At 37.8% G+C, this 21,661-nt stretch overlaps 5 protein-coding genes and 1 long non-coding RNA gene across 8 annotated transcripts; 4 read left to right on the top strand and 2 right to left on the bottom strand.

The window, feature by feature from the left end:
- The first annotated feature begins 282 nt into the window (after positions 1–282).
- Positions 283–2,660, top strand: LOC117637561 (small nuclear ribonucleoprotein Sm D2-like). Its single transcript, XM_034372470.1, has 6 exons — positions 283–475; positions 1,212–1,250; positions 1,356–1,374; positions 1,966–2,043; positions 2,139–2,243; positions 2,365–2,660. Exons 2-6 carry the CDS (start codon positions 1,246–1,248, stop codon positions 2,479–2,481), a joined length of 324 nt encoding a protein of 107 aa, XP_034228361.1. The 5' UTR covers positions 283–475; positions 1,212–1,245; the 3' UTR covers positions 2,482–2,660.
- Positions 2,661–3,166: 506 nt separating this feature from the next.
- LOC117636620 lies at positions 3,167–6,728 on the top strand. Of its 3 annotated transcripts, XM_034371209.1 has the most exons (9): positions 3,167–3,285; positions 3,409–3,591; positions 3,781–4,004; positions 4,125–4,186; positions 4,305–4,529; positions 4,918–5,044; positions 5,514–5,836; positions 5,941–6,085; positions 6,484–6,728. In XM_034371209.1, exons 1-9 carry the CDS (start codon positions 3,276–3,278, stop codon positions 6,721–6,723), a joined length of 1,539 nt encoding a protein of 512 aa, XP_034227100.1. In that variant the 5' UTR covers positions 3,167–3,275; the 3' UTR covers positions 6,724–6,728. The 3 variants fall into 3 exon arrangements, with proteins under 3 accessions (XP_034227100.1, XP_034227099.1, XP_034227101.1); XM_034371208.1 differs by having other exon boundaries at positions 3,167–3,591; XM_034371210.1 differs by having other exon boundaries at positions 3,167–3,591; positions 6,491–6,553.
- Positions 5,385–6,628, bottom strand: LOC117636622. The gene is made up of 2 exons (XR_004587093.1): positions 6,513–6,628; positions 5,385–6,302 (listed from the first exon to the last, which is right to left on the bottom strand). It is a non-coding gene; the product is annotated as an uncharacterized LOC117636622 (long non-coding RNA).
- A 3,953-nt stretch (positions 6,729–10,681) lies between the features above and the next one.
- Positions 10,682–12,066, bottom strand: LOC117636621 (histone H1.2-like). The gene is made up of 2 exons (XM_034371211.1): positions 11,727–12,066; positions 10,682–11,622 (listed from the first exon to the last, which is right to left on the bottom strand). The coding sequence occupies exons 1-2, from the start codon at positions 11,922–11,924 to the stop codon at positions 10,921–10,923; spliced, it is 900 nt and encodes a 299-aa protein (XP_034227102.1). The 5' UTR covers positions 11,925–12,066; the 3' UTR covers positions 10,682–10,920.
- A 3,225-nt stretch (positions 12,067–15,291) lies between these two features.
- On the top strand, positions 15,292–18,109 carry LOC117638663. The gene is made up of 5 exons (XM_034373758.1): positions 15,292–15,304; positions 16,249–16,383; positions 16,551–16,602; positions 16,711–16,770; positions 17,706–18,109. The coding sequence occupies exons 1-5, from the start codon at positions 15,292–15,294 to the stop codon at positions 17,791–17,793; spliced, it is 348 nt and encodes a 115-aa protein (XP_034229649.1). The 3' UTR covers positions 17,794–18,109.
- Positions 18,110–19,572: 1,463 nt separating this feature from the next.
- Positions 19,573–20,349, top strand: LOC117637704 (ethylene-responsive transcription factor 8-like). Its single transcript, XM_034372681.1, has one exon. The coding sequence runs from the start codon at positions 19,640–19,642 to the stop codon at positions 20,183–20,185; it is 546 nt and encodes a 181-aa protein (XP_034228572.1). The 5' UTR covers positions 19,573–19,639; the 3' UTR covers positions 20,186–20,349.
- Positions 20,350–21,661: the final 1,312 nt, after the last annotated feature.

Consider the following 21,661-nt stretch of genomic DNA (forward strand, 5'->3'; position numbering starts at 1 on the left):
TTTGAGAAATCGGAATAGAATGGTTAGAGAAATGTGGATATGTTATTTCTTGCTTTTCAAAATATAATGTATTAGATTATTTTAATTTTAATTTAAGGCCAAACAATTTTATTTTCAGTTTTTTGAAAATTTAGAAAGTGGAAATGTATTTGGTAATTATTTTTAGTTTTTAGTTTTTGAACAAATGAAAATTAATTTTAAAATGAGCCAAAATTTTGAAAACTCTCGAAAATCAATTTTCCACGCTAAACCCTAAACCTTTTCTATTATTTCACGCTCGCTCTCGCTCTCTCAAATCTCCCTCGCGCGCTCTCTCTCTCTCTCTCTCTCTCTCTCTCTCTTTCAATTCTCTCTCTGCCTCTTCCCTCCTCGCTCGATCTCACTGCGCTCAGTTATCTGGGATCTGACGCTCTCTCTGTCTCACTTATATCCTCCTCTCTCCCTCAGATCTCACTGCCTCTAGGCTTTCATAAAGGTATGAAAATCTCTGCCTGACTGTTTGGGTGATTCAGATTTGGTGTTTTTGAACTGTTTTAACTTGTTGGTATTTGATATTGGACTGTTTTTTGTGTTTTGCTGCTGATGTTGCTGTGTTTTCGGGTTTTGTTGTTGCTATTAATAGTGCATTACAGGAAGGGAAGAAGCAATCGTAGTTTTTTTATGTCGTACTGTTTGGATCAAACTATCTCTTCACCATTCAATTATAATCAATTGTTTTTAACCTCTGCTTAGTTTAAATGAGTTCATAATATGCCTAAATTTACTGTTGCATGCATAGCTGCTAGCTGGTGTGATGCTTAAATTGTTTGTTCTGGTTTTGTAGCTTAAGTTGCTTATAAGTATATCAAGCTAATTAAGATAGATGAAATTTGGAGGGTTAAATTTTGAGTCACTGGACTTCGGTTTGTAATAAGCTTTTGTACCAACTTTGGTTTTCATTGGAAACGTCCAATTTCAATGAATTTATGAGAACATCTGTAAATTAGTGTCGCCGCTCATAGAATTAAAATTAAACAATAAAAACGAAAGTTGGTACAATAGTGTTGAGAACTGAAAACATTTGCAAATTACTGTTGCCATGATACATCCAATGAATTTATGAGATCTCAGTATGTAATACCATTGTAATATCAGTAGTGTATTACTTAATTTTTTTGGTGAACTTACTTAATACTCGGATTAATTTGGTATATCTTGTTGTTCCTTGCCAGTTTGAAAATCCTAGAAACATACCCCTTGTTCAAGATGAGGTATGATTAGTTTGATGTGCCAAATTGCAATTGTCCTTAGCTTTTTACTGAAATACTAACAAGGTTCCTTTTTTGTTTTGTGTTTATTTCCCTCTCTGTTTCCAGCCGGCCAATGGAGGAGGATGTAAGTTATTCTGCTCATGAGTTAATTTTGTTCATCTTTATTATGTCTCTCTCTGCATCTTTAAATGTTATGTATTATCTGAGAGATCGAGTAAAATGGGTTGTCCTGAATTTGGATATGGAATTTGCAACTTTGAACTAGTGGCAGTTGGCAATATCTCGTAGTTACCCCCATCTGTGATTGTATTGAATTGTACTCCATAGGTACTTTGATGGTATTTCATGGAAACTAATCTGAGTTCAAAATATTGTTGCACTTCAGTTAGTCATTTTTTGGTTAATGCATCAGAGCACTAGTAATTATCAAAGAGTAATTGTGTTGTGCCTCCTATGTTTGTGTGTTTCTTTTGCCATGTTCTTCTAAAGGACCACCAAACATTTACTCATTTCCCATTCCTGCTAAATAAAACCATACCAAATGTTTGAGAGTGATCTCTCTTGGTATATGACATGGTCGCATGTGATTATTTCCCTTCTCATTCTGGAAACCTTTTATTTTGTCATATTCTCATTCTGAAACCCAAAGTCAGCATATTTATTCTTATTGGTATCATTAATTTGTGAAGATTCTTATCTAACCTGAATGCTGCAGGTTGTCAAGAACGAGGAGGAGGAATTTAATACAGGACCACTCTCTGTTCTTATGATGAGTGTGAAGAATAATACTCAGGTAGTGCTTTCTATAATTTCATAGTTCTCTGCCAATAAAGGCTTTACATATCAGGAAAATATTCTTATTCAAATTGGTTCTCATTGTGCAAACAGGTGCTCATCAATTGTCGTAACAACAGAAAGCTTCTTGGCCGTGTGAGAGCATTTGACAGGCATTGCAACATGGTTCTGGAAAACGTTAGGGAGATGTGGACTGAGGTATTCCCAATCATGGGTTTTTTCTCGTGTTCTGTTTCCTTTTGTGTTGGTAGATCTTCATCAATTATCAATGTTCTTTTTATCTCATGATATTTGTGTTATCTTTTATTTGTCTATGCAGGTGCCAAAGACTGGAAAAGGCAAGAAAAAGGCCCAACCTGTTAACAAGGATAGATTCATCAGCAAGATGTTTCTCCGTGGGGATTCAGTTATTATTGTTCTTAGGAATCCTAAGTGAGGTGTATTATTGTATGTAGCTTTGACAATTCCAACGACTTGCAGAAGTAGTGTCCATGTGGAAAATTTTATGTACCAAGGTTGGGAGCTTTTATGTACACTTTTTTTGAGCAACTTTCAAGTGCTGTATATTTTTTACCAAATGGATCATGCACATGCTATGTGATGCATACATAAACAGTTTACTGTTTTTGAAGAAAAATGATTATCTTACCAAATGGATCATACACGCGGTGCGATGTATAATACGATCGTAGTTATGGGGAAAAAAAAGTGGATCATATTATTGCCGTTGTCATAATCCTAATTCATTTCTCCATTCTTTCATAACCACTTTGTTACTATAACAATCTTAAGTTTATATTTTTAAGTATGTAATGAAAAATTACTACAACAATCCAAGTTCATAAATTTGTTACTAACACATTGATGTGTAACACTGAGGAACATTATTAGGAAAGTGAAAAGTCCATTGGTGGGAAAGTTCATGTGAGTGTTGTGAGGGGAGGGAGAGGCAGGGACGAGGACAGAAGGTTTATTGGGTACAATTTTAGAAACATCATTAATAATAACAATATAAATATTTGTTCGCATCGCAGACGTGTCACCGCTCAATTTCGAAACAAGTAACCATATAACGATTAACATGCAACTAGAAAAGGCATAAGCCAATGCCAAATTTTCTCTCTCATCTTCACAATCGAAATCCAAATCAGATCGCAGAAAAGTAACAAAAGACTCAATCTTTCTTCACATCACATCTAGCTAGCTATTTTTCCTGGAATTTTTTAAGACATGCAGAAAGGTAAGCATCATGGAACAAAACTAGTGAGCCTCTGGATATTGGCCTCTTCCGTGGCTATATGCTTCCATCCTTCATGCACAAACCTATGTAATTTATCACTCCTCACCTCTCAATTTTCTTCAGATCACAACAACAGCAAACCCACCTTCACACAGATCCTTGTAGCCTCTTCCATCGGGATCATCATCGCCGCCGCGGTGCATTACCGTCTGCGAAAGCTCAAGGATCAGAAGATCATCCCACGCCTAAAAATATCTGACTCTAGCCGTGTTCAACACAAGCTTGAAAGGTTCCCTCATTATGTAGGTAGGTAATTCATAGAACATGATATCTCCACTTATTATCTCCATGTAAAAATAAAAAAGACTTATTGTGATCTATATATGAGGCCTTGTTATTGCAAAAACCTGTTGGCAGAAAATTCAAGAAGCAATTTTAACGGAATTGTGTTTGTGTGTTTGTGTTTTCTGCATTGCCTTGTGGGTGCACATGCAGCTAGGCAGCTGGGATTTAAAGACAGAAGAGAATGTCCACATCTCTGCAAGTTAGCCACTGAATACATCAGAAAATTCGAAGGGTTTGAGGATGATATCTATAACTTCTTCTCAAGTGAACCGGATGCCGATTCGCTGTTTGTGAAGCTTGTGGAGGAGTTTGAGAGATGCATCCTCAGCTATTTTGCATTTCATTGGAGCCTAGCTGACCTCATGATTAGTCAGGTGGTTAAGATCCTAATCATTTTGCATTGAAAGACAATATGAAAGAATGTAATTAAAATCCTAATTAGTCATATTTTTCTTCTGTGGAACCTCAAGTGATAAGGATTTGTGAAATTTCAGATCTTGAGCTGTGATGCTGAGCCTAAAAAGAAGCTCAAGAACATTGTCATGGCAGCAACCAGGTAGGTAGGAATTACTTATTATACGCAAGCATTACCAAAGTGAAGCACAATTATTATTGTAATTTTGTTTTTTGGTAGGGAAAATTGAATATAATCTTGACTTTGTGTTGTGATATAGAGAACAGAGATTTGAGAGGGTGACAAAAAATTTGAAGGTGGCTAGAGTTTTCACAACGTTAGTGGAAGAGATGAAAGCAATGGGACTGGCGACGGCGGTGGATGACTCAACATGTACAGAGGTGATGGCTCCAGTAGCACATGCTGATAGAAGTCCAGTCCTCCTCCTCATGGGAGGTGGAATGGGAGCAGGGAAGAGCACTGTGCTAAAGGACATCCTCAAAGAGTAAGAGTTCATTTTTCAAGCAAAATGCATGCTATATATATATATATATATATATATATATATATATAAAGCAACTTCTCTTCTTCCCTTAACATTTTCCTTCTCAACTCTCTCTCGCATGGCATGGATTGAAGCCTACATGAATATCTTGATAACCGATCCTATTATATATCGGGTAGAAATTCTGTTTGCTACTGTAGTTAATTGGAAATCATAAGCATAAACAATTATATTACATTACTGTAAGCACATTTTACAACCAAGCAACGACAAGGCAAGCTCTTCCCATCATCACGGCTTGGTAGATTTCATTCAATTCAACCATCATTTTCAAGCAAAAGAAAACATCATTTAATGTTAACCTTTTTGGTTGAAATGTGTGTTGTAGAACATTCTGGGCTGGAGCAGCGGGGAATGCAGTAGTCATTGAGGCAGATGCCTTCAAAGAAACAGATGTTATATATAGAGCCCTCAGCTCTAGAGGACATCATGACATGCTTCAAACTGCTGAACTGGTATACGCCAAATCCCTCTCCCTACAAATAGCTACAAATTAACCCATCAACTCAGCTACATAAATACAACTGTACATAGCCTTTTATAGGAGGGAGCTTGGTTTTAGTGTGTTTATATCTGAATCTAGATGAAAAGCTAATCACACTAATCTAAACTATACTCATCTTACCACATATCGCCAACTACAGCGAGCAATGCAAATGATTATAACAAGTTTGTTGATCAATATTGCTCCTTACGCAAAAATAAAAATCCTCATAAACACTCTTTCATTTTAGTGGGATTGCAATTAAGCCCCGTTTTCTGGATTTTGTTTTCGACTTTAAAAGAAAATTCCTATGTGGAAAAACTTCAGTTGGATAACTTTATATTATTGTATATAAAACTCATAGATACCTATCCTTAACTACAGTTCATTCAAATAATTTTTTAAGGATAGTATGAGCTGATTAAAATGATTTCAAACAGGTACACCAATCATCTACGGACGCAGCATCATCACTCTTGGTCACAGCACTTAATGAAGGGCGGGATGTGATCATGGATGGCACACTCTCTTGGGTACCATTTGTTGTGCAGACGGTAACAATGGCCAGAAATGTCCACCGCCGCCGTTATCGGATGGGACCTGGTTACAAGGAGGGTGAAGATGGAACTGTTATAGAAAACTATTGGGAACGACTTGACGATGAAGAACCAGAACAAGTAGGAGGCAGAAAGAGAAAACCATACAGGATAGAGCTTGTTGGAGTTGTGTGTGATGCTTATCTAGCTGCTATAAGAGGCATAAGGTATGTGGTCTTACCTTATTTTTTTGTTCACTTTCGAACTTTTAGCAGTAAAAAGAAAAGCATTTCCTCTTGAGGCCCTGATAAATGAAAGTCAATGACAACAGGAGAGCTATCATGTGTAGAAGAGCTGTACGAGTAAACTCACAATTGAAATCCCACAAGAGATTTGCAAATGCATTTCTAACATATTGCCAACTGGTTGACAACGCAAGACTATATTGCACTAATGCATTGGAAGGTCCACCTAAGGTACACTTGCTATCCCTTCTTTTAGTTTATATATCTTCCTTCCTTTCCAATGTAAAGAACCTGCACATATACCTTAACTCAACTCAAGAGTGTTACATTCCATGCATTCAGACTTCCACATAACCAAGGCTCTGAATGGACTTTCTTGAATTCTGTATCTCCTAGCCTCGGAACTCATAGTCGTTGCACGTGTGATGAGCCAGCCCCTCTATCTGACCTGAAATAACCTTGCTTTAGACATTAAGAGTCCTAATGTAAGATGCGAAATATAATTTATTCAACCATGGATGGAAAACATAGCTTCCAGGACCAGACCAATAACAAAAAGTTCCGCTTGGAAGTAGTTTATAGTAGTCTAACATTATATGTGTGATACTAAGATAATAATTGTTGTGAAGTTGATAGGATGGAAAGACAAAGACAGAACCTTGCTTGTTGATCCGGACGAAATTGATTGCTTGAAAAGGGTGGGCCGATTAAATGACACAGCGAATTCCATATACGAACTTTACAAGCACCCTAACCCAGCTTGTGAAACTGGGTCAATCTGGAAGGACATTGTCTTATCACCTTCAAGATTAAACATTCAAAAAGAGCTGAAGTACTCCATCCAGAAAGCTGAAAGATTGAAACGATAAACCAATGGTCCAGGCCAGGTGCGTTTTAAACTTCTTATCTTCACAGCACAGATCAGAAGATGGAGACTGAACAAAGCATTGGAAGTTTTCAATATCTGCAACCAATGAGTATTTTGTCTGTGTTTTACCAAAAACTAGGATCTTTTTGTCTGTGTTGTACCAAAAATGAGGAGCTTACTCCTAAGATTTATATATAGAGAAAGTGAAGATTTGAAGGTCAAAATTCGGACTTATCTTTGTCAATGGTCATAGGTATATACATATTTATGAGATTGATAATATCTGAATCTCCCTGTTGTATGACCTTCATTAGGTCAGTGTAGAAAAGATGTCTTCCTTTTTCTTTTTCTTTTACTGTTTTGGTAGCCTAAAATTACCCACAATATAACATAAAATTTTAAGTCCAATGTGGAGTAGGGATAATGTATATGCATGTGATGCCTATTTATAATTGAGTATAACTACAAAAGCAATGCAAGCCCCAAAAGGAAAATTTGGAAATCTTCGATCTCAAGGCATTTACACTAACTAGATATGCATCCACGCATAACCCAATATTCATTCTCTTTCAAATAATATTTGGCATGAAAGGAATGGATTAATGACTTTGAATTCAGATATTCCTGGTAATGAAGAAACTGCAAGTATTAAATGAGTCATGTATTATTTTGGTAAGAACAAATGAGTTATTTAAATATCAAAGGAATGATAAAGAATTGCAATTCCTGGAATATCAGTTAAGCGTTAAGCATTCACACAGTAATCTCCAATACACGTCTCTTAAATCTAAAGATCCACAGCTAACTGCCAAATAAATTCCACTCCAGATCCCTAAATAGCAAATGCATTGGGGAGGGTATTGGGATACATCATGGAGAAAGAAATAATCTGACAAAAAAACAATGATATCTTATAAACCATCGTTTAATTTGTACTGTTTATTGCTGTGATTCTTTCCTCTACGCTTTCAGAAGTCAAAAGAACAAAAAGGATTTTCTAAGCTAGGACCATGCATTTGAAGCATCAAATTAACAATTAACAAAGTATAGATGACATGAATGAATACCTGATGGATATCAGCCAGCTACATTCAATGTTTAACCTGGATTTGAGGCTGAAAACCTGCCCCGCGTTAGGTAAACAAAAGTTAGAAAATAAAAAGAGGGAGAAAATGATAGATAAATGAGAGGGGGGCCAGAGAGAGCTCTCTCAAGCTAAGATCAATAGTAAACAAGGTTAAGTTTTAAAGGAAACATGGTAAAATACATGCCTGCTTGTGTCCCTGTACATCCCCAGAATAAACAAAGATGTTCACAACCAAGTATTCCTTGGTCAACGAGTCATCAGTAATAATTCCTTTACTTTGGCATTGCATGGGTAGAATTAAGTCCCGCATATAGGATTGTTGTTTCGTAAAGTCCAGTGAATTCTTACACCATATCTTGAGTAGCTTGTGACCTCTAGAAAACAGGCAACATAAGAACTTGTCTTATATACGGGCATGAAGTTCATCCAACAATAGTAGAACCAAATGCCAATCCTTTTTGGTTTATGCAAAGATGAATATACATGTCTCTTTTCTCCAGTTTGCTCTGAATCTTATTTCCACCAAACAAGTTCTCCAAATTCCTAAAGGTTTTGTGTGATTTACAAACCTGGGATCTAACTACTTTAGTGTTCCATGCTGATCCTAAATGAACTGGCCCAAGTTATGTCTGGCCATTGATTCTCAATCACACCTCTAATGGAACAGCCTGAAATCTGGTCAAGAGTTTTCTGTTAGTTGAGAACGAGTGTAGTCATATGGATAGCCAAGTCCTGGTTTACAACTGGTTCCTTGATAGGACGATTATTTCACCTATGTGTAGCTTGTGACAGGTGAGCGAACAGATAAGGCTAATGCGTATTTTTGCATGACATTAAATTCACAAATACATAAATGTAACCAGAATGCAGAAAATACAATGGTAAGCAGAAAAGGAAAACATGAACCAAAAAAAGCAACTACATATGAATGACGAAAAAATTTCCTGAATAATATGGAGATTGGAACATAGTTTTGAGAAATAATTGCACAACAGCAGAGCATATAAGAGAAATGGAAACTGCCTAAGAGATTCACATGTAGGTTCTAGTCCCTCCTCATGCTCAATCTCTATAATTTATCTCCTCCGTGGTCTAGCAGGCAAGGTAATGCTCAGTCTTGTCAAGGAGAGGGACCTTTCCAGTGGTATACCCAAGCATACATCTCACAATAAGCATCTTTCAATCTCAATTTCTTGCAGCTCGCAGAATCATCATCAATAGTGAAGCTACGTATTCTGTTCATTTTAAGTTACTACCATAATTAGAAATAACCTATTAATCCCAAGAACAAGAATTCGCGATATCAGAGCCAATGGATGTAAGATTGTGAAATGAACACCAGCTCCCACTGCTTTCTTTTCCAATCTCATATTCATACATTCTTTATCTTATATGCAAGAAAACAAGATTGAACATTAATTTACTGGGCATCTTGAAGGGAAAGGTGCCCAAATTTTGGGGGTCACCCTGCCCGTTACTCTGAAAAACCAGTATACCAATGAACACCTAAGAAGACAATATTAGAATGATGCAAGAACTGATAGAGATAAATGGGAAATATCAGCCTTCCACATCTTGATCAATCTCAAACCCAACTATCTCCTTGGTTCAGCTAAACTTTACCTGTATCTCAGAACATTCTACAAGTAATGAACTTTAATGACAAAAAGAAACAAGACTTGCACTACAACTACTCCAGTTACATTGCGGAAATCCTACTTTGCTGGCTCATGCCTTGAGTCACACTTTCCGAATGCAACCTCATTGTTTGTTCCTATAAAACCCTAGCATAAGGAAGAGCTGAGCAGGGGTCACGCTAGACTAGAAGCCACCAGAGCAAGGGCTGCATTTTTACATGGCCTTTTGAAGAATGCAGTGTTTGTGAGTTATTGTTCGTGCCTCATCTCAACAACTCGGATATGGTTTCCAACTTTCACTGGTTTCATTGTTTTCCTGTACGGCATGATCTCACTCAGCAGATTATTCTACACTGGTGTTTCAATAATCATCTCATGTTATGGTACATCTATGTCAATAATATAGTGCTGACTCTGACACCTCCTTGTTGGTGTATTCTATCTCTAATTTCGGCCATAAACTCAGCTATATATCAAAGGATTTCTCAAATTTCTCTTGCATAATTTTTTCATACTTCATACCATCTCCCTAAAGTCATTCATATCATCAAATGGCTTTGCAAGTTTAGTTTGGTAGATTTGTTTCCTTGTAAAACTACGTGACCGTGTAATCGTAAGGAACCTACGGCATTTAAAGTTCATGCTGTATAAAGAAAATATTCCATGAAAGACTAGAACAAAATGAAAAATTGGAAATTCAAATTAAGAAGAGGGATCCAAGCAACCATCCAAAACAGACAGAAATATGGTGAGCATGGCAAAGCCATATGCCTCATTAACTGGGCAGCTCAATTATTCAATTCCCCTCCTGTCTTATTAACTGTGAACAAGTAAATGGCATACAATGTGTAATCTCAGCTTCCAACTGTTGGCAAACAGTTGGTAGGTATGCTTTCAAATCTCAAACTAAAAACCCAATAAACGAAGAAACCCTAATCCAATTATGAACAACAATGTAGTTTGATTAAACCCTAATCCAAAATGAAGTAAAATTTGTTGCAGATAAATCAACTGATTTGGGATCAAATTGCAGAACAAATTAGACCTACAAGAATAGCAAACAACATGCATCTAGCTGAGTTTGAATTGAAGTGTGTGGAAATTTACCAAACCCAGCGTTTTCACATCGAACACACCATTAGGTTTATACAGAGACCTTCGAAATCCCTAATTGCACTTCATCGCAATAACAACATACATCATAGAAGGGTTGCAGAATGCTAAAATGCGCAGGGTGAATACGATAACTCATCTTCTCACTAATTCAACTGAAGTGTACTGAAGTTGTTACAATCTCAAACTGTCCACAAACCCTAGAAAGAAAAACAATTCGATTTTCAGGCTGAAAAACTCGATAATGAAAGTGAAAGAAAAAAAAAAAAAATCCGATATATATTTTTTTCTTAACTGCAAACACGAAGAGATTTACAAGACTACCCCTACAACCAACTAGAGTCTCTTCCTCCCTATTCTCTCACTTTCTTCCCTTCCGAGCTGGAGCTTTCTTCGCCGGCGACTTGACGCTTCTGGGCTTCACGCTCCGAGTTGGAGCCTTCTTTGGAGTCGCAGCTTTCTTCGGTGCAGGCTTGGCCGCCGGAGCTTTTCTTCCCGGAGATGACCTCGTCAGAGTCCGCGCAGCCTTGGCCGGCCTCTCCTTGGGCTTGGGCCTTGGAGCTGCTGCCTTTGGCTTGGCAGCTGCAGCTTTTGGCTTGGCAGCGGTAGCTTTAGGCTTGACAGTTGCAACCGGCTTAGACTTGACAGGAGCAGCAGCTTTGGGCTTTGGAGCAGCAGCCTTCGGCTTTGCAGCAGGTTTCGGCTTAGGCTTTGGCTTTGCTGCAGCAGCCTTTGGCTTCGCCGGAGCTTTGCTTGCTGGCTTAGTCGTTTTGCCTCCCTTAGGCTTCGCAGCAGCTTTAGCCTTGGGCTTGGCGGCGGCCACTGGCTTCTTCTTCACCGGAGAAGCAGGCTTGGGTGCCGCGGCGGACCTAGCAGAAGGAAGCTTGAATGAACTTTTGACCTTGACGAGCTTATCGGAAGAAACAAGCTTCTTCAAATGGTAAAGCAGAAGCTTCTTGAAGTTTGGAGGGAGTTGCTTGTGCTTTTCTTCAATGAACTTAGTGATCGCGTACTGGCTCGAACCAGTTCTCTCCTTCAAAGTCACAATCGCATCCTTAACCATCTGCAGCGATGGCACGAAATGAAAATCAGATCGAAAACCCTAAATTTTCAAGCTTAAGAAACACCAATTGAGAAAAACGCATTCGAATTCGAGAAAATGCATACCTCTTCATAAGGAGGGTGAGTGGGAGTGGTTCTAGCCTTCTTGGGAGCGGCTGGTTTCTTCGCCTTCGGTTCCTTGGCTTTGCTCGCCTTGCCGGTTTTGGCCGCCGGTTTTTCCTCGGCCGGCTCGGTGCTGGTCGGCTCCGGTGGAGGATTCTCGACCGTCTCAGCCACGGCGGCGATCGCTTCTTCGGATGCCATCGGATTGAGAAAGAGAGATTGGGATTCGAATTTAGGGTTAGGGCTTGAAATGAAGAGAAAGAGGAACTGAAATCGAAGGATGGAGATCTGGATCTATAGCAATGTGTGTTCACTGGTAATTTCGTTGTGAGAGGATGACGGAAATTGAACGGTTTAAATAGTCAAGTGCCTGAGAGACGATATCCAAAAGCTGAGCGCTGATTGGCTGGCTGGCCTAGCACTGGGATCGCTCCCTTTCGAAAGTTTGAATGTGGGCCTTTGGATAGAACGTTGTGGACGGTTGTGAATGCTTGAAAGATGAGGCATAGAAGGCTGGGTTAGGAAGAATGGGGTTGTTCATTGTTGGTTTGGGTGTGCTTTTGTGCCCAATTGATTTGAGCATAACTTGGCCTAAACTTGATGGATTTAAGTGAGATTTTTTTCATCTTTTAGGAAATTATATGAGCTTTCTAATGACTATTTTTTTGTGTTTTTTGGATATTGGGTTTGGGAGATATTTGGTCTAGAATCCACAATGGTCAGGATTAGGGTTTTTAGTGATGTTATTGTGGTCTCAAGCTATTTTAAGAGAATGCTTGGAACCAAATCTGAATTTTTTCACCTCATCTCATTTAAACGTAGTTAAGGAACACATGAGTTCAAGAATTGGGAAAATCGGCCAGGATTTGGGTATAGAAATGTGGCTTGGAACATGAATGAAGTTGCACATCTTTTTGCACCTTGTGCAAGGTGTGACATATTACATATGGTATCTATCCTATTTGTATAAAAAATAAAATGACCAAACAAATTAGCACTAAATCTCACACATTATGTGGCATCAAAAGTGATTTTGGAACATAAATCCCAAGTGAGTTCTAAATCTATTGGTCATTGGGTTTTTTAACAATTAAAAGTATATATGATAAGTTGAGCATGTTTATAACATTAACACATAGTGCCACTTGCAAACCCAGGTAAGATATCTTTGCTTATCCTTGTATACATATTATATACCCACAAATTTGTGTCAACCAAACATTTTTGATGTAAAACACACAAATAGTGTAGCAGCTGTTCTTATCTTTGCTTACCTCACTCACTAGATTACTAGTTGCACCTATCTGCATCAACCAATAAAAAGGCTTTGCATACCCAGAACCAGAATTTCCTTCCTTGTAGCAGCTTATATATCATACCTAACTTCTGCATATGTTTCCCGAAATCGTGCAACGCAATCGAACTCGTATGTAAATTAACAAGATATAGAGGAAATTTTGGTCTTGCAGACAATTGACTTGGCCTGTTGGAACATTTCATAAGAAGTTATGAAGAACATAGGTGTAGTCGTCTTCATTCTGTGATGGTTCATTTTGGTTCCTTACATCAACTGGACATTGGCTCTTTCTAATAGATAAAATATATCAAGCGGAGGAAACAAGAAGTCGAGAACCATATTGGCTCAAGCCAAGATCAATTGACTGAATCTGAAGCATATATAACATGAACTTTTCAAAGCTTATTAACTTATTCTTGCATTATTTGGTGCAGGATCGAAGTTAAGGGGTTGGTTTGATCCAAATCTTATTTTTGTACTTGTTGACAAAGACACATAACTTTTGTTAATATCTAAGCCAACCTAGCCCTCCCATACATGCATACAGTAATTAACCTTCCTTCTTCTTCAACGACTTACACATGACCTGCTAGCTCTTTCTTGGCTAATTACCAAGTTAATTTCTTCTCTTTTTTTTCTACTTCCTCTAGACAAATCTGTGTGGATATCCAGAACTCTTTTTCTCATAGTTGATTGTTGCGTTAATAGTTTTTATCTTTCTTTCGACTGGTTATGCCAAACAAAGTAAAAGCACACTATGAATTTATCCAAGGCCCCATCACTATTTTTCAAACTCAAAGCAATTGTGAACAGGCAATGTCACATGGGAAACTTGATATGTTATACCTTAGATAAGAACATATGGTAGATTGGAAAGTTAAGTCAAAATCATACAAATCGCATTAGATTAACATTCCATCTGTGTGTATCTTGTATTTAAACTTAAGTGTTAACCCATATCATTGTGCGTCTGTCCAAAACAACGGCATTTAAGCGTTTTGGATTTTTTGCATTTATGCATGCTAAAAACGTAGTTTTAGACATAAAGGCAGATCAATATGGGATCAAAACTCTTTGGGAAGATGCCTAAAATGCATTAAGTTTGATCCTAAATTTGACTCATTCAAATGGCCTCTAATCTCAAAGATAAAGACAAATCTTGCAGATTAGAGATGTGTTGCAAGATAATAGCCCTCGTCCATGGCACACTCACCTCCCACAACTGGGAGTTACCTACTTTCAAGGTGATTAACATTCATAAGAGCTTTACTCAACTATAAATCTAACATTAATACTATAAAATACCAAGATTTTTTGAGGTTTTTTTTTAAAATACAAGTGATAGTCTAAACTATCAAGAGAGGGGGGCTCTCACACACACACACACTACCAATGTGTCATTGAGATTTGACCCTGAGATTACTGGTCTGCAAATGAAGACCTTTTAACTAAACCCCATTGGCATATATTTTTGAGTTTTAGTTATTAAGTGATTGGGGATACTGGAGTTCAAACTTGAATTTATTCCAATATTGTAAAGATAAATAACACTAGACTAAATACTAGTATAGTGAGTGCATAAGAACTTGTTGGGCTTATCTTGATTGCAAAACCTTATATTATGCTCTTTTTACCTTGTAGTGTGAGCTTATGGTATTAAGTTTGTTGTTTTGCCTTATTTACTCATCATATCCTTTCTAATTTGAAACTTAATTAGCTTACCCAATATACGCATCATTATTCCAAAACTATTACTATATATTTAATATATAGAAAGTAAATATAATATATAATTAGTGGTTCTACTACTAATAACATCTGGGTCTTTAGTGATAAAACTTCATACCTACTAGGCTTATAGGTGGTTAAGTTGGGAACCATATCGATGTTGGTAGTAGTTGGCCGATAATGTGTCGTTTTAAAATCTTAACAATTTAGGGCATGTTTGGTTCAAGGTTTAGGAGCTTGGGAATGAGTTTCAAATTGCATTCCCATGTTTGGTAAGTGTGCATTATTGAGAACTGGACTCATGGGTATGGACTTCCCATGTAGGGAGAATTTCATACCTTTGGGCTCACCCTTGGAAATTTTTTCCACCTACTTGGGAAAGCATTTCATGGAGTTTTTTTGGACTAACTTACCCATGTTATTATTTTTAAATGTCACTTTTGACCCTTAAAAAATTCTTAATATTAATAACCTTTAATAATAATATAAAGGGTATTGTTGGAAACTAATAACTTTTCATTCCTAATATTGCACTAACCAAACATGGGAATGAGAGGTAATTGCATTTCATGTTCGTCATTTCCCAGCATTCCCAAACATGGGAATGACCATCCTCAATTTCCATCTCATGGGATTAGACATGAGAAGTTTATTCCTAAGTTCAATCCGCGAACTAAACGGGCCGTTATATCTTGATAACTCTATAAAATATACTAAATATTTCATATTTAAATTCTATTATATTTTTATATTAGCATAACAAGAAATTTCACAATTTTAAGAACTTTAGGGCCCATTTGATAGCCATTTCAGTTTTAGTTTTTATTTTTTATTTTTTGTGCTAGAGTAAAGAGGAAAAAGAGGGAGAATGGAAGCGAGAATGAGAGTGAATATGATATTGAGAGGGAAGATGAGAGGGGAGGAGGAAGGAATGAGTAACAAAAGTGAAAACAAAACTAAAAACTGAAGTCTATTTGAAATTGTTTTCACTTTTGTTACTCTTTCCTCTTATCATTTCCTCTCATCCTCACTCCCATTTTCCTTTATACTTTACCGTAAAAAATAAAAGCTAAGACTTAAAATTAAAATGATTATCAGACGTGCCTTTAAATTTTAACATTTTCAAATTCCCTTGTCCAAATGAAAGGTAAGAAGCTTATATGATGTGACAACCAAATCCAGTTACGGCTTCATTTGTTTTTCAAGTCACATTTTTTTTTTTTTGGTTGCTTATTCAAGTGTGGGTTGTAAAACCACTAAAATAATACTGTTAATTATCACTAAATTGATTAAATATTTTCTTATCAAAACTAACAAAAGCTTTACCTTTTTTTTTGTCTAAAAAGTAGTAGCTCTTATAAAGTTGCTATTTTGAAGAAATATGACAAATTTTTTTTTATAATTTTAAATTAAAAATACCAACGGTAAAGTGTCCATTTTTCCAACGGTTTTTTTTAGAATAACGGCATAGGTTTTCTTTCCCTCTATTTTTGTTTTTAGATTTTTTTAATGGTCGAGATAGAGGACTCCATTGCTTCTCGGATTCCTTTTATTTTCACAAAAACCCTAGACCCACAGACAACTCCCGCCAACGAGTGAGGGTTTTGCTTCACTATTTCCAGCGAATCAGCGATGGTAAGAGATCTCACGTCCATATCCATCAAATCAATTTCTAATTTTGTTTTCAGTTTGTTTCCCGGGAATATTATCCATTTTTTCCCGGAACCAAACAGACTGTTGATACTGCGCGTCAGATTCTGAAATTTTCTCGAACCTTCTTAAATTTTAATAATTAATTTTACGCCGAAGTGGAAACAGATGTGGATCCAGGGCAGCCGAACTCGCAGAAGGAAGGTAATCTCAAAAGACACAGTACAGACGGCTTGTTTGTGAATTTCCAATATGATTCAAATGAGAAAATACATGTCTGGCTTTAAATTGTATGTGCTCATTTTGTGTCAGATTTCAACGCGGATCGAACCAGAAACCAATGGCGTTGATCAAGAAATTGCGAAAGGGGCGGTAAGCGATTTAATTCGACATTGGCAATGGAATTTAATTTACAATATAAATGGTGGAATAGTATGCAAAGCTATCAGTTTCTGAATTAGCTTCATCTTTTAGATTTAACATTGTGTTATTTCAACAAGTTTGTTTGGTTGGATTCATTATCTGTGTCTAATGTTCAAAATTATAAGTGCCTTTGTAAACTTTTCTTTAGAGTTTATTCTGTTTTTTCTTGTGCGACATCTGCTTGCCCCTTGCTGATTGTATAGCCGTTGGCTAAATTACGGTAGTCGTGTGATAACAGTAGGGTGGGGTTCTCAGCTTCTTGATATGAAAATTTAAACATCCTTAGCTTAGGCCTGAGGGGTTTTCTGAAGACCCTTGGTTTTGTTCTCTTGTTAACTGCCGCGCTAGGACACTGCGACTGATTTTCAAAAAGCATACCGATTCACTGTAAGAGGCTAATGTGAGTTGCACAAGAGGTAGACATAATAAGGAAAGTAGAAAGCTGCACTTGGAAACTGGTTCTAAATGAATGAATATTGTAGTTTGGCAAATCATCACAGGTTCTTCTTCTCAAAGGCATTGATTTTCTAATCTTGTTAACAGGGGACAATGTTCTTTATCTGCCTTGTTATTGTCAGTGATCATGCTACTTGTTATTCTAAGAATATGATAGATATGGCATGAGTGGTCCTCGAATAACATAAACCTGTGTGGTGAGTGGATGCTGGAACTTCATAAAGAGTATAGATGAACTCAATTTACTTTGCACTGCCACCATGTTTGTTTCTTGTAAGTTGAACTTCATGTAGTTTGCATTGCTACCAATACTATAGAAAGTTGTGTTGTAAGCTGAAATAGTACGAGATTATTTTGGAAACTTGTGATCGTGATGAACTAAAAAGGTTATTATGTTTTCTCTTTGTCAATTTCTATGCTCGAAACAGAAGCAAGAGGCACAACCTGGTGAGAAGCCAGAGAGCTAGTTTGGACTCTCCTGCGCAACATGATCATTGTACCGGAGATGATTTGTAGCATCATTACAATGGCAAAACCTTCAATCAAGTTAAAACCAGGCCTGAAATGATTGGCCACTATCTAGCTGAGTTCTCAATCAGTTACAAGCCTGTCAAGCATGGAAGCTCCCCTGGTATTGATGCTACTCATTCCTCCAGGTTCACTCCTCTCAAGTAACAATATTTTACACATTTCTTCACTCTACACTTAATAGCAGTCGTATCGTTATATTTTCTGAAATCTGCTCAATTATTGCTTAAATAATGTAAGCCTGTGTGATCACATCTCAAATGCACAGATTATAATCAATGAAATTGAAAATGAGCTTATATTATGGTAGGTTTCAACTCAGTTTGGTTTGATGTCATGGTGTTTACAATGCTGGTTTTTGAATTGGGCCGTCTAAGACGTAGGCCTCCTCTATTGGGTCCGGGCCTAATGCACAATCACTTGTCTTTATAGTTGCTTTTTCAGAAAGGTCTTCAAATGAAAATCCTACAGAACATACCCAGCCCGAGCCCAAAAATAAATATCCAAACAATTTTCATTTCGGTTTAATTTGAAATGACAAGTGATGGCGGGTGATGAAAAAGTAAAAGTTAAAAGATAATATTATAAATTAAAAAAACGGTGAGATAGAGTCTGAGCGTGAAAAAATTTTCAGTGTAGTCTATGGGGTGGTGGGCTACGATTACGAGGCGGGAGGCTTTGGCTTTTCAACTTTCAGGCTTAGGTAATGATAGTGTCAGCGTTGTCAGGTAGAGACACGACGTTGGGCCCTACAACACCACTCACTCACTCGAAGAAGAAGTCGTCTAATTTTAACTTCACTGCCATCGTTCATGCCCCACGTGCTCCTAAACCCTTTATTCACCACTCGACCCCACCACCGCTTGCCGCCGTTTCATTTACTTCTCTCTCCTCCGCACTTTGGTTTGACTCATCGTGTTAATGTTGACCCAAACTGTGGCGCCTTTGTTGTTTATTACATGCAATATGCTAATTATATTGTGATTAATTTCTAATTGTTCATACATGTAAATTTTACTGCGGTAAAAAATAACATACGTCTTAAGTATCTGATTTTATTCGTATGTATATGAACTTGGTTATCTAACATGTTATTTCTACACTGTCATAGAGGGCAATCCTAACACATGAATCACTCATAAAACAGAATGAATGGAAATAAAGGCGGAAACACAAGAAGGCGTGTCGTGGCCCTGACCTCCCCAACAATACAATATCTGTAATTAATTCAGTGTTGCCCTATTAGTTGAAGATGCAAAACTATGTGCATACTGAATTTCAAGCTCCGCCCTAGTTCTAAAAATCATGATCACATATTGAGGAGGAGGCAAGCTTTCTTTCCCATATCAAATCCTACATTAATGGAATGGATACCAATTTAGTACATTATCCAAAATTTTAAGATCCAAAGATTATGCAAACCAGAGACTGTGCCAAAGATGATGCTTTTGGCTGTCACATTGAAACCGACAATTATAAATGTTGGTCCACAGTCCCACAGTATATAAATTGAAAAAATAGTGTGGATTTGTGCAAAGCATTTCAATTATGCCCCACCAAATCTCATCGTTACACGCATGCACTTAATGCGTCAAACCCATAATGAAATCGCTACCTTTTTCAACCCATTAAAGAAACGAGGAAGAAAAAAAAAATCCTTTTATTTTAATTTAATATTATTAAAAATATTTTTTTATCCAACCCAAAGGCCAAAGCCTGTCGGCGTTAACCCAGACTGTCTCCTCCACTATAAATAACCTCCAAAACTCGAACCCTAAACTCTCACTCTTCCCCCATTTCTCTGTCCGTACAGTCCACTCGGACAACACACCCAATGGCTGTAGACGCGCTCCACCTTCGGAAGACCTCACTCTCCCTCGCTGTCGAACCGCCATCACCACCGCCACGTCAGCCTCCGGCTCAGCCCAAGCACTCGGCTCACGTTAGAGGCGGCGGAGCCAAGGAGGCGCATTTTAGAGGCGTGCGCAAAAGGCCGTGGGGCCGATTCGCCGCTGAGATTCGCGATCCGTGGAAGAAGACTCGGAAATGGCTCGGCACCTTCGACACCGCCGAGGAGGCGGCTCTTGCGTACGACGAAGCCGCGCGTAGCCTCCGCGGTCCGAAAGCCAAGACTAACTTCGGAGCTCCGGCTTCAGCTTTGCCTCACACGCTTTTGATCGGCGGTGGATCCGAGATTTTCTGGACTCCGCCGCCGATGTACTTCATGGGCGGAGCTCCGTCGGGGGCTCCGGTGAGGTCGGAGTACAAGGGGTACAAGCTGGAGAATGTGGACCTAGTGGTGAGCGAGCAGGAGAAGAAGATGAGGAAAGAGAAGAAACCGTTCTTGTTCGATCTGAATCTGCCGGCGCCGCTGTTCTGACCCGCCGTGAGCCTCCGAAGGTAGTTTGGCTTTGTTTTATTGGTGAAGCTTTTGGCTCCATTCCATTTTTGCCCTTTGCAGTTACTCCTTATTTCCACATCACATGTGTACATTTTTGTAAAATATCGGAAAAGAAAAAAAAAAGGCGGTTAAGGGCGGGCAAAGTTAAAAAAAAGTTAATTAACGACTGTTAAATCTGTTTGCTATGGTTTTCATCGCTGCACCACTGAGCTTTAGATTCAGTGGATTATTTGTTGCAACTTCCATGGTGAGCTTGCGTTTTTTATTTTTGCATTAACTAATTTTAATTAAATAACTTCTTAGTTTGGTGCTAGAATTGCCACGCACGTGTTTATTTGACTCATTAAAAATGGATTACTGATACTGTAACTGATATTTAATTAAATCTGTTTCCATTTTTTATATGCAATTACTATGAAAATCCCTTGACAAAATCAAAGGGTAGGTAAAAGTTAAGGCAGCTAAAATCATCGTCCAACTTGATGTTCTGTTGTTAATCAAGTTGATATGGCATATGTAGGTGCTCGCCGGGCAGAGTCTTCTTGATTTAGCTATCTCAATAAAATTTATGTTTAGTTTGAAGAACGTCTTGAGATTCAGGCAATTGCTAATGATATAATTAGAGAAATTACGCTTACTTACCACTGCATTGGTGCACTATACAAAAGAAAAAATAATTATACTAGCGTCAGTTGTTCATCCGTCAAAAAGCATTCGACGTACTTAGGCGACTGCTTGGAAAACGCCATTCCTACATCAATCACTCAATGACTCAATTTCATAAACTTCTTATTTCGGGTCAAGTAGTATTCCTCCATGAGTATTGGGTGGTCCGTTCCATTTATCTTTGTATTTCAAGGCTCATAGCACTTTTATTCTTAACACAACTTGGCAAGACGATCTCATTCTAAACAATTTGGGCTTGGGTTGTGAGCTCTATAACTGAAGCCCAACTCAACAGTTTCTATCCACAAGACAAAGACTGGCTTGGCATCGCATGAAATTAGATACAAGTTACATTCCTACCTCAGCCCTGCCCATATTTTTGTTATAACTAACTATAAAATTTGGTTGGATGGGAGTTGACAGATGTTCATGCATGGGCCTGGGCGGGCTTTTTTATAAGGAGTATCTCTAGCGGTTGAAAGGAGGCAAGCAGTATCCATCGAAGATAAATATATTTTTGAAACATTTCTTCTCACCGAAACGATTGAGAAAGCCTAGCCTGCTCGTTGATTGTCAAGAATCAACACCTTTGCGTAATCATGTATTACTTTGGTGTGTTGACCGCCTGTCTTCCTCTGGTTGGTTAAGCGCCCGTTAATCAAAAAGGTTTTGGAAAATGTTGCAGCAACTACAATTACTAATTACACCATCTAAAACAATTGAAGAGTCCAAAACCTCATCCAATCTAGTTGACTATCTTCTCACTCATGACTGCTATAACACGCCATT

The sequence above is a fragment of the Prunus dulcis genome, chromosome 8 (genome assembly GCF_902201215.1).
Source record: "Prunus dulcis chromosome 8, ALMONDv2, whole genome shotgun sequence".
In the NCBI taxonomy this organism is placed as follows: domain Eukaryota; kingdom Viridiplantae; phylum Streptophyta; class Magnoliopsida; order Rosales; family Rosaceae; genus Prunus; species Prunus dulcis.

Coding starts and splice junctions, on each gene's coding strand:
- LOC117637561 (XM_034372470.1), top strand. Junction 2,044..2,138: donor GTGTGAAGAATAATACTCAG/GTAGTGCTTTCT, acceptor TTGTGCAAACAG/GTGCTCATCAATTGTCGTAA. Junction 2,244..2,364: donor TTAGGGAGATGTGGACTGAG/GTATTCCCAATC, acceptor TTGTCTATGCAG/GTGCCAAAGACTGGAAAAGG.
- LOC117636620 (XM_034371208.1), top strand. CDS start 3,276: ATGCAGAAAGGTAAGCATCATGGAACAAAACTAGTGAGCCTCTGGATA. Junction 4,187..4,304: donor ATTGTCATGGCAGCAACCAG/GTAGGTAGGAAT, acceptor GTTGTGATATAG/AGAACAGAGATTTGAGAGGG. Junction 4,530..4,917: donor CTAAAGGACATCCTCAAAGA/GTAAGAGTTCAT, acceptor TGTGTGTTGTAG/AACATTCTGGGCTGGAGCAG.
- LOC117636621 (XM_034371211.1), bottom strand. CDS start 11,924: ATGGCATCCGAAGAAGCGATCGCCGCCGTGGCTGAGACGGTCGAGAAT. Junction 11,623..11,726: donor CTCACCCTCCTTATGAAGAG/GTATGCATTTTC, acceptor CCATCGCTGCAG/ATGGTTAAGGATGCGATTGT.
- LOC117638663 (XM_034373758.1), top strand. Junction 16,384..16,550: donor TTTCCAGCGAATCAGCGATG/GTAAGAGATCTC, acceptor AATTAATTTTAC/GCCGAAGTGGAAACAGATGT. Junction 16,603..16,710: donor GCCGAACTCGCAGAAGGAAG/GTAATCTCAAAA, acceptor ATTTTGTGTCAG/ATTTCAACGCGGATCGAACC.
- LOC117637704 (XM_034372681.1), top strand. CDS start 19,640: ATGGCTGTAGACGCGCTCCACCTTCGGAAGACCTCACTCTCCCTCGCT.